Source organism: Microtus oregoni, unplaced genomic scaffold (assembly GCF_018167655.1).
Source record: "Microtus oregoni isolate MIOR12 unplaced genomic scaffold, Mior012 000015F_ref0000493, whole genome shotgun sequence".
Taxonomy (NCBI): Eukaryota; Metazoa; Chordata; class Mammalia; order Rodentia; family Cricetidae; genus Microtus; species Microtus oregoni.
In genome coordinates, this window is record NW_024543074.1 from 29,855,192 (window position 1) to 29,866,790 (window position 11,599).

At 48.6% G+C, this 11,599-nt stretch overlaps 1 protein-coding gene across 4 annotated transcripts in view; it reads right to left on the reverse strand.

The window, feature by feature from the left end:
• The window catches only part of Myh10 (myosin heavy chain 10), a 134,907-nt gene extending 126,151 nt beyond the window's left edge, over positions 1 to 8,756 (reverse strand). For all 4 annotated transcript variants that reach the window (XM_041664023.1, XM_041664021.1, XM_041664022.1 and 1 more), the window contains exons 1-2: positions 8,640 to 8,756; positions 1,279 to 1,654 (exon numbers count right to left, since the gene is read on the reverse strand). In XM_041664023.1, the coding sequence (XP_041519957.1) occupies positions 1,279 to 1,623 (345 nt within the window). In that variant the 5' untranslated portion in view covers positions 1,624 to 1,654; positions 8,640 to 8,756. The remainder of the gene's footprint in view (positions 1 to 1,278; positions 1,655 to 8,639) is intronic.
• Between the last annotated feature and the right edge of the window lie 2,843 nt (positions 8,757 to 11,599).

The window sequence follows — 11,599 nt, forward strand, 5'->3', positions numbered from 1 at the left end:
TTCCTAGCCTAGTTTATAACCCTGTTTCATTTCCTTACTGGGACATCTCACAAATACAGGGCACTGAGCTGCACCTAGACAACAGTATGTGCTTGGTAATATTACTTAAATGCAATTGGTTCCTTGGGAACACTGGTTCCAACTGACTGAGTTTTGAATTACTTGTGAGCTTCAAGCAGCATTTTTTTAATATAAAATTCAACCACCTTTTCCCAATTTGAGGCCATTACTCTGTCAACTTTTCCGTGTCTCTTCCTTCTAAATTGGTCCTAGTCTCATCCAGACCTTCAGTCACTGCCACCTGCTGTCACCTGCTGTCACCTCTTCAAACCTATTTTGTCATTCTCGATTTGTTTTGTTGCCATTTTTTTTTTAATGTGTAAAGGTGTTTTGCCTGCATGTATGACTGTGTACTACTTGTATGCCTGGTGCCAAGGAGACCATAAGAGGGCATCAGATCCCCTGAAACTGGGGTTAGAGCTGGTTGTGAACTGCCATGTGGGTGCTGGGACTCAAACTGGGTCTTCTAGAAGAGCAGACAGTACTCTTCACCCTTGAGTCATCATCTCTCCAGCCCTGGCTGCTTTGAAACAGGTTCTCACTCTTTAGCTAAGGCTAGGCTCTGACTCATGGAAATCTTCCTGCCTGAACCCCGCCAAGTGCTGGGATCACTGGCATGGAGCGGGACATCCAGCCCATTCTAGATTCTTTGTAGTGCCTAACAGTCTTCCTCTGCCTTATCCAGAAGGATGTTCAGTAACTTCTACACAAAGACACAATCAGTGACTGCAACACAAATGCCAACCACAGCCTCAATCTCACCCCAACTGCTTCCTCTTAAGAGCCTCAACATTCATCGTCCCTACTTCCCTTTCTCCAACGAAGCTGCCCTTGAGCCCCATCGAAACCTCGGACCCCGGGCCCCTTGTTTCTCTGCTCTTTCTTGTTTGGTTCCTCTTGTAAATGAACTCTCAATTATTAAATTTCTGGTCTCTTTGCCACGTTCTCCCTCACACGCTGCCCTCCGGAGCAGCACTCTGAACATCTTCAAACACCGTCCCATCGTTCTAATCATAGGCCCAATCACTTAAACTTAGCACCGTTAAAATGTGAAGAAAACCAGAAATGGTTTAAGCAAAAATTCTTCTCATCTTTAACAGAAACATAATGTCAAAGGGGTGTTGGAACCTCTATTCAAGTGGCTACAGCAATGTGTATAATGTAAATTACCCAACTTCCCAGGTAGCCCTCCCAGGGTTATTGAGGAGGAATACTCACGTAGATCAGTCCTGAATAGTAGCGATCCTTCAGATTGTGTAAGACAGATGCTTCATTCAAGCACGTCAATTCCGCCATGTCCTCCACCTTGGAGAACTTCGGTGGGTTCATCTTCTGGATATCATCTTTGTTGACCATTGCTTTCTTGCCGTTCTCTGCCAGCTCCACCATAACTTCATCGCCCCGCTCCTCTTTGATACTAGCTGCCTCAAAACCATGACGTTCCGATGGGATCCACACCAGCTTCTTAGCTGTCCAATCAGCTTGAGTGGCAGGGTTGTAAATGACAGCCCTGTCCACAAAGAGATACCGCTCCGGATCCTCCAGTCCAGTTCTCTGGGCCATTGTAAACAGAAGGATCCAAAAGTAATTGACTCTAGAAGAGAAGGGCAAAATTAGCTGCTCATGAAATATAAAGTAATTTACTAGTTTGACTTTCTAAGAAGCGTAAAGCAAAACCCTTGATAAACATAAACCATACAGTGGAAGAGCTGAGTATCCCTCCCCACAGCCACACTACCCCATTTTCCAAGGTAAACTTCAGGGGTAACCACTAATCATGACTCTGGCTGTCTGACGACCATTCAAGGTCTACAGAGGCAAACAACAGCGCTTCAGTGTGACCTTTCTTCCTCTCTCTCCTCTTTCCCCCTCCCCACAGACTAAGCAGAGAGTTATGAAGGCACAAAAGGGAAATTAAAACAAAGACACAGAATAAAGGCCACGGAGTGGCACTGGGAATTCCTGTGATCACAGGCCATAGCTACAAAGACACATGATTGCCAGAGAGTGTAATCGGGTCCAGGGTGTAGCTCCATGGTGGTGCATTTGACTGGCACACACACACGGCCCTCGGTTTCAACTCCAGAGCACAAAAGCGGGAAGAGAGAGAGACAGACACACACAGTGAGACTGCATGAATGAATGAGAGCTAAATTATGCCTTCCAGTCCACCTTTAAACAAGACTCAAAGCAATCTCCCTATAGCCTCACTATGACCCTTTAATCTGTTAGGTGACCACAGAAGACAATTACAACTTGGCTTCAAGCAAGCCTTTCGAGTATGTGGTGACACCTATTCAGTCTCCATCGTATCCACAACTGCTCCCACTCTGGCATCCCGCCTCCCACCACCCTCACCTCCTCTCACCAGTGTCCATGTGTTGTGGAAGTTTCCATCCTGCAGGAAGCCCCTTAAGCTCTAGGACGTCCCCGAAACTGACCAGATCCACTAGGCCCCTCCCTGCCAGAGTCCCCCTCAGATGCAACAGAGCCAAGCTATAAAGAAGACCCTCACACAGCTGAGGGACAAGCTGTTTTAGTGCAGACCAGCCGCAGTAGCCAGCTGAATTGCCTGGAAGAGGCTTAGCCCAACTGAGACACGGGAAAAGGACACTCTTCAACCTGATGAGCTGCCTGCAGGGGTGCAGTGTGCTCAAGGCTCCCAGCTTTGTGAGCTGTCAACCATGCTGGGTAGGGTGGGCTTTGAGGATGTAGCTGGCTTTGAGTCATTTCTCCTCCTGTAAGTAACCCTTCACCCACAGTCCTCTAAGTAACCCCAATAAAACTCACTGGTCCACCAACTCTGGTGGTACCTGTCTTTGGTCTGTCATGGGCTCTCTGTCTGGGGTAGAGGTTTGAGCTGTCTCCTCAGGAAGTTTTATAAGACAACACCATGTCTTCCACTAACAGTGTGTGGCCCCAAAGCAAACCTAATATTACAGCAGTGATCTAAGCAGTACAGAAGACTCATTAGTAACTTAAGCCACATTGAGGAAAGGTCTGTCCTGTGACTGCTACAATAGTCAGAGCTCAAAATATAGCTGGATTATTTAGTGCTCACTGATGATTGGTACAAATGAAGCTAGCAAACCTCCAGGCATGTCAGGGTGAGGCACCACTCCTATATCTGGGCAATTCGCCTTCTGGACATCATGCACCTTTCTGATGTCATTTCTCATTCCCTCCTGACAGCACCTTTCTAGAATCTGATACCATACATCAAACACTTCTTGCTATTACTCCAAAGTCCAAGTTATTCCAAATGTCACAGGACATTTCTAAGACTTCATCCAAACCAACCCAAGAAACCAAGTACTCTTAGTCTATCAAATCTCTTTGAGTTCTCCCCTTACCTCAGCTCACCAGAAATATTAGGGACTCTTGGTAGGTGAGAGGATCAATATAAAATATCCTTTGTAGGTTGTATGGAAAAAAAATCATAAAGCCATCCAAAGTTGTAAATAGGTCGTTAACTTTGAGTCTATAAATATAGCTCAAGTTCCATGAACTCCCTGAAATGGTATAAACCGTGTAGTGCATTTAATGTGTACGTCCCTGCATTATCCTAAGGAGACCACCTATGCCTTTCTTTAGATTCTCAAAGGGCTGTCTACACCCTCAAAGACACACTGCTGACAGCAGGCACGGGTGCTAGCTCGCTAACCCCTAAGAAGTTTATTACAGCCAGACCTTCAGAAGGATCCGTTACATGTACTGCATTCGAAACCTATGCTCTGAAGCAGCGGGTCCCAAACTGTAACGTGCACAGGCGGCACAAGGAAGGCTTATTAACACACAGATTGCTGGACCCCATGCCCTGAGTTTCTTATTCAGTAAGTCTGAAGTGAAGTTTAAAATCTGTATCCACCCATGTTTTCTTTCTTTCTTTCTTTCTTTCTTTCTTTCTTTCTTCCTTTCTTTCTTTCGTTTGTTTTTTGAGACAGGGTCTCACTATGTAGTCCTGACTGTCCTGGAACTCACTCGGTAGACCGGACTAGCCTCAAACTCACAGAGATCCACCTGCTACAGCCTCCTGAGTACTGGGATTAAAGGCATACATCCCTACACCTAGCTACCCCATCTCTTTTTTAAAAAAAATATTTTACATGTACAAGTATTTTACCTGCATGTATGTATGTGTATCACATGCAAACTTGGCATCCATGGAGGCCAGAAGAGGGTGTCAGATCCCTTGGAACTATAGTTATAGATGGTTGTGAGCCACCATGTGGGTGCTAGAAATCGAACCCAGGTCCTCTGCAAAAACAAGCGCTCTTAACTGCTAAGCCATCTCTCCAGCCCAAGACTCTGTGTGTCTATCAGCTGCTGACAATGCCATTGGTCCTGGACCACTTTTGACAACCACTCTTCCATAGCTCTCTCTCATCTACAAACAACGTGCTAACCTATTTTATAACTTCAACCTAACTTTGCTTCTTAGGCAAATACAAGAGAGAGGGCAATATGAAAACTATTTGTGGGCCCACATACAATCAGAAGTATGATGAGAAGTGGGCTCAGAGAGTTATTAACACATTTTCCAGTTTAGGCTGCACAGTGGTAAGAAGTGTGGGGGTCATCTCAGGAGAATCTGAGGGCACATAATAAGCCATAAACTCCACGTTTCGGAAGCACAAACTCTATAAAAAATACAATTATAACAAAATGAGTTTGTTTTATTCTTCGTTGGTTAAGTGAGTATATGGCACTTTGGAAAGTATCCTGCTGTCTGTAGATCTGCATACATTAATTTACCGTGGGTGTAGAAACAATCTCAAATTTGGTAGGCAGCTATAAATGGGAGTAACTTGGCAAGTCATTTCTATAGCAGGTCTAGAAAAAGCAAATTGTGTAATTTTTCGTTACATCATCAAATGGGGACATTTAAAATTTATTGGTACGTGTCTAAGAAGCAGAAATGTTAATTTAATGTAAAAAAAAAACTAGTGGATCATGAAATTGCAATCACCACATGCTTCCAACTTTCTGGGGAAAAGATAACACACACACCTTTTTGGGTTTTGAGCCCCAGGCAGTTGCCTTAAAAGCTAGTATGTAGATGAGGCTGGTTTTGAACTCCTAACGGTTCTGCTTCTGTCGCTAGGATTATAGGTGTGTGCCACCATGCCCAACTTCATCTATTTTTTTTTTTAAATGAAGTCAATTCTAAGTCTTTGGTTGAGCAGCAGATTACAAAATACTTTTATTTTTAGCACTTCCAGATTTTCCTACAACTAAACCCTGTGGGGGTGGCTACCTGTCCCTTGCTGTGTGGCACTGGTCAGTTAGCCTGGTCCCCGGGACATAACAGAGAATCCAGATCTACCTTCCATAAATGGCCCCCATCCTTAAAATTCACTTCCTCTTCCCACAACCAAACCCTTCCCTCCTGACCCAAATGCTACCCTTTCACACTTGCTTTTCAGGTCAATCTAGCAATTCAATCCTTCCTTCTCCTCAGCCTCCGCACTGCCCTTCTGGCAGTCTCCTCGACCTACCTAGCACTGCACCACAGGGCTCACTTGGCAGGAAGGAGGGGCTCCTCGGGCTGTTTAACTCACAAGCGTTTACTGTGAGGCCAGTAAAGATGTTTTAGCTAGTTTAACCCCTCACGTGTGCTTGCTGAGTATACTGTACTTTTTCACTCCGTTGCTCATTTGGTGTTAGATCTGATTTAAAACTCGAATTTAACATGTATTACTTGCAAATATTTTGCCTTGCTGAAAGGCAAATGCCACAATTTTTAAAACAAATCATCTTGTTATGCATCCCTCACTACATCCAGGCACCATTCTAAAGAGTTACACACATCAAGGCCTTAATCCTCACGAGAGGGGTACAAGGTAGCTTCCATGAATAAACTCCATTTCACAAACGAAGAATCCAAAGAATTCTGAGACTGGACAACAGGCCCGAGGTCACACAGCAGAGGTCACAAGTAGCAGAGGAAGTCTTAAGCCCAGAGACCAGGCTACAGTGATCCAAGTGGAGTGGACAGGAAAGAAACTTTGAAGGATATGTGGCATTTCATATAACTTGTTACCAAATTAAAGAATCCTGCCTACCAATAATGGGTTAAAGATTATAGGTTCAGTCACGAGCACATTAGCACAATCTGCCATAGACTTTACATTCTGAAGGAAAATGCCTACATTTAAGAGAAAGGGGGGATAAAAAGGTGCCTCTGTAGTGGACAGGCATGGAGAGAATTTGGAGGTGTATCTGTCACCTGAAGTAGCTGTCTAATGACAATTAAATCATTTATCAGTGTATATATCAATTTGCCTCCTGTGAGTCAAAGTTCCCATCCCTGGCACTGGTGGCAGACAACTACCCCTGAGGCATCCACCCTGCCCATTTTGTTACTTCCAATGAAACGCCACCTAGCAAAATTCTCAGCTGCTTCCCAACACCCAAGGTAGTTGTGGGCAGAGGAAAACGATTCGATTTTATGATCAGACTGAATACAGCAGAACAAATAAAATGAGGCCAGGTAGCCACCCTAGAAGATGCTTCAGACACAGATGACCCAAACGAAAGCTACCCTATCTGTGTAACACTATCTACTACTGGGGTCACTGGCACTATGCGGCTGCACGCGTCTCTTAATTTATCAAAATTCTACTTAACCAAACAATCACAGACACAAAAGGCAAGACGGCTGTACGGCTGTGAAGCCCTGCTCTGGCTCCCAATGAATAAAATACTTCCAAAACTTGGGTCTTAAACCAGGGATTTGAATTCCTCATATGTGATAACAATGTACATCCAACGCTGAAGCATATGGTTGGTCATTATTCACCCTACCCCGATGCCCTTCAGATTGTCCCCCATCTCCCTCTCGACCCAGCCTCTTCATTGTGGTGACTTCCCTAAGGAGCCCAAATACATAGCCAAGCACTCACAGGTCACATCCTGAGGCTGCAAAAGCTTGTGCTGTATCACACAATTGCAGCATATGCTTTCTGCCGATAAGGATGGGAAGAACGCAATTTAAGATGCAGAAGTAAGGAGAAACATAAAATGGCCACTTTTTCAGAACCGGAGACAGACAGGGCATACATACTTAAACATCAAAAGCATCGGGGCTCCAAGAATAGCTAACCGAGGCAGATTGATGAGGGACATGAAACAATGAATAGATTATAAAGTTTTCCAGAGTCAGATACTATCAGGAATAATTAAACCTCATCCAAAGCATCCTTAGTTTCAAATGTTTAAAAAAAACAAAATCAAATCTCAGCATAGCCAAAGTATTACATTTAGTATTATTTTATTCAGCAAAAACAGCAGTCTTTGTTCCATCCGCAGTCTGGATCTACCCCGCCTGCTTTTCCCTACCCCACCCCACCCCACCCCCTTCCATCCACCGCAGTGATCTTGAAGAGAGCTGCAGAGGCCCCCAAGAAACAAGAGATAACGGTCGTAGCTAGAGACCCCGTTACCCAAACCTCACGAGCTCGGGTCAGACCCGCCGAGTGGCCACCTCCTCTCTAAGGCCCCAGTTCCTAGGCAGGCCTGTGTGGGGGCCTCTCGGGTCCCTGGGCCGCATCCGCCCACCACAGGCCCACAATGCCCCGCCAATGCCAAGGACTCCACAGCTTCAACTTCCCTCCGACCCAATTCCATTTCGATTTTATGGGATCAGGGTGTGACCCCCCAACTGCAGAAGGCCAGGTAGAGAGTCTCCGGAGAGCCATTACCAGATCACTTACACAATAAAGCGATCCAGAGGCGAGGGCTGACCCTCCCTCCCCCCAACCAACCCCCGGCCGCTCCGCTACAACGCGCCCGGGCCACATTTCCCGCCTCGTTCCCCCCAACGGCCCAGGCCTCGCCCGGCGTCCACCTCTTAGTCCTCCACGGTCCCCAGCAAGCGTGGCATGCCGTTTACGCCAGCTCTACTTCCCCGAGCACAGCTCTGGAGCCCCTCACCCGCCGCACGCTCTCCAGACCACGCAGCGCTTCAGCACACCGGTCCCTTAATCTCACAGATCCAGGGTCCGCCTTCTGAATCCTCGGAGAACCCCTCAGTCGCGCCCGGGGAAGCCTAACTCGGCCTAACCCACCATGCAACCCACCCAGGGGCCCTTCCTTCCCGCGCCCCTAGCACCGAGAACACACCCCAGGACTCAGTCCTCTCCCAAGAGGGCAGACACGCCGGGCGCCTCCGGCCTCCAACTCGGGCACTCACCTCCCAACCCCACGCTTCCAGGGCTCCAATGCAACCAAGGAGTTGGTCTCCACATTCCCACCCCCAGATCTCCATCCTCATCCCTTCCAAGGAGCGCCCCCGTGCACACCCCAGTCCTGATCTCTGCAGGGGTCTCACTCTCCAGGACCTCATTTCCTATCCTTCCAGGGGGTCTCTCCATCTCCATACACTGGGGTCCCGTCACCTCCACAAGGTCCGCTCTCCACAGCCCAGTCTGCCTTTCCCAGCACCCCGCTTGGGTTCCGTCCCTGTGCTCCAGAGTCGCTTGGTCCCTCAGCCAGGGTTTCTTTCCTCCCGGACGACCTCACGGCCGTCCCCGTTCCCGGGGCCACCTCACTCGGACCCAGGCAACCGCACCTCTCACCTTCAGCCGAAGATGGTGGCGCCAGCGCACGTCCCCAGCAGCGACCACAGATCCAGCGTCTCAGTTCCAAACCCACCGCTGCCTCCGCCGGGCTCCTTTAGCACTGCCGCTCGCGCCTGCCCCACCCACTCCCACCCTCATTGGGCCAGCTCCACGCCCATCACCGCCGCCCCCAGACCCACTGGTCGGTTTGCGCGCCCATCTCCCTGGAAAGACGTTAGCAACCCGAACGAAGCTACCTTCCCAAGTCCGGCTCCCTCCACCCACCTGGAATGATGCTCATTGGCTCCCGCTCCCGACCTAGGCCCACAGGCTCCCCATCTCATAGGCTGGCCCTCATGCCTGTCAGGGACGCCGGGAGGTGCGGCCGGGGCAGTGGCGGGCGATTGGCTAGCTTGGAGGGAGATGGACAGCTGAGACTGAGAGCCCGGCGATCCCGCGAGGCGGCGAGCGCCGACCCTGCTGGGCTGTGCGCGCTACGCTAGTCGGGGCTGGGGGTGGGGAGGACGGGGACGGGGACGGTGGGGCAGGTGTGTCACAGCAGAAGCCCCCGTCTCCCACTGATCGCGTCTCGCTGTAGCGTCGGAACGCCGCTGCAACCCATTCGAGCGTCCTGCGGCCCGTCGGCTTGCCGCAGCCACCGGGTCCCGCAGCGGGGACCGGCTGCCACAGAGGACTCGCCGGCCCCCGGAGCCGCCTGCAGGGGCGGGGCGGGAGCGCGGTCCTGAGGCCTGACGTCACCCTGGAGCTTCAGGGGGTGGGAGCCGCGGCTGTGCGGCTCACCTGCAGTGGGGGAGGGGTGCCGCTTAGCCCGTGCGCTGACCCGGCTGCAGTCAGCTTGGAACCCTGGGGTACCCCGACTGATGCTTTTTCCGGGCGCCCGCCGGACACCTTCCTCTCTTGGCCAGTCGCAGTTGGATGTTCGCAAGCGGATAAAACCTGCTTGCTCGGCCTCTTAGGCTGGGCTGAGATTCCAAAAATAGGAGAGGCAAAAGGGCCTGGCAGAGAAGAAAGCGACTTCATTAGACCATGTGTTCATTCATTCATTTATTCCAGCTCCCTACAGAAGCTGGAATGGGTCTGCAGGGTTCCTGCGGTGTTGTCCTGTTTCCTAGAGTCAAAGAACTAGTGGTTCAGGGGCCTTAGAAAATGCCTAAGACCTCAAGTAGGGGTGGGGTTCCAAAATAAAGAAACTGGAAAGTTGAAGTAAAAATTGTAATGAAATGTCTGTAGAATCTAGAAAACTCTAATTATACGTGTATAAATATTATAAAATAAAAAATCACACGAGCAAAACTGTATTACTTGTTTTTATAAAAAAGAAAAACTATTTTCAAAAAAAATAATACCTCAAGAATTTTAGTACTTAGTATCGGATATGTGTGTGTGTTAATAGATACCTTTTAAATGCCTGAGAAACTACTAGACTGATTTTTTTTTAAGTGGAAAAAAAATCGAAAACAAGGCAGAAAGTGATAAGAAAGGGTTGGTGGAATTCGGAGAAAGCTCCAAGGCAGCCACACGGGGAGCCCTCCAGGTGGAAGTCAGAATTCTTGGTCCTTTGTCTTGGTGTTTCTGGTCTCCACCCTCACCTGCCCACGAGGGTGGCTGCCGCAGTCCAGGATTCTTGTGACTTTGGCACCACCACATGAAGGATTCTATCCTTGTGAAGTCTGCAGAGGAAGTGTAAATTAGCTGCACAAAAACATGTCAGATAGCCCTCTTCTGACTGTTTCGGTATTTAGAAAAGACTCAGCTATCTCTAAGGTCTGAGTCTAAGCTTTGTCACCCAGTGAAGTCATTCCCAAATGCAATATTGCATACTTAGAACAGCTACACAAATAGCCCCAGTAAGCCGTCAGACCTGTGCGTTCTCACCATTTCAAAACTTCTCCTAGCCGAGTGGTGGCGGCACACGCCTTTAATCCCAGCACTCGGGAGGCAGAGGCAGGAGGATCTCTGTGAGTTCGAGGCCAGCCTGGTCTACAAGAGCTAGTTCCAGGACAGGAACCAAAAAGCTACAGAGAAACCCAGTCTCGAAAATCAAAAAAAAAAAAAAAAAAAAAAAAAAAACTTCTCCTAATTTTACTAGCTCAATGGACCATCAGAAGAAGAGAACAGAAGTTCACCAGGGTTAAGACTCACAAAGACATTTGTCTTGGTGAGAACCCAATACCAAACTGTTCCCAAGTATATTTCTTTTTTTTAATTAATTAATTTATTTATTAAAGCTTTCTGCCTCTTCCCCGCCACCGCCTCCCATTTCTCCCCCCTCCCCCAACCAAGTCCTCCTCCCTCATCAGCCTGAAGAGCAATCAGGGTTCCCTGCCCTGTGGGAAGGCGATGAAAGGAGACAGAGACAGAGACCCACATTGGAGCACCGGACTGAAATCCCAAGGTCCAAATCAGGAGCAGAAGGAGAAAGAGCACGAACAAGGAACTCAGGACCACTAGGGGTGCACCCACACACCGAGACAATGGGGATGTTCTATTGGGAACTCACGAAGGCCAGCTGGCCTAGGTCTGAAAAAGCATGGGATAAAACTGGACTCGCTAAACATAGTGGTCAATGAAGACTACTGAGAACTTAAGAACAATGGCACTGGGTTTTGATCCTACTGCACGTACTGGCTTTGTGGGAGCCTAGGCAGTTTGGATGCTCACCTAACTGGAAGGAGGTGGGAGGTCCTTGGACTCCCCAAGTATATTTCTAGCTCTGGAGTCTCTTCCGTGTTTTCCTCTGCCGAACAGCACCCTTCCAAGTACTAACCACGCCTGGTCCCACTTTGCATTAGAGCAAGATGGCCATAGGTGTCTGCCCCGCATCTCTGCCTGCGTAGGAGAGAAATTACAAAACAGGTTCCAGACCTGTCTTCTGCCCATCCACGCATCAATGCATCACTCAAACGTTCTTCCCAAGGTCTCTCGAGCCCCTCTGTGCTTCCTTCTCCCTTCCCGTA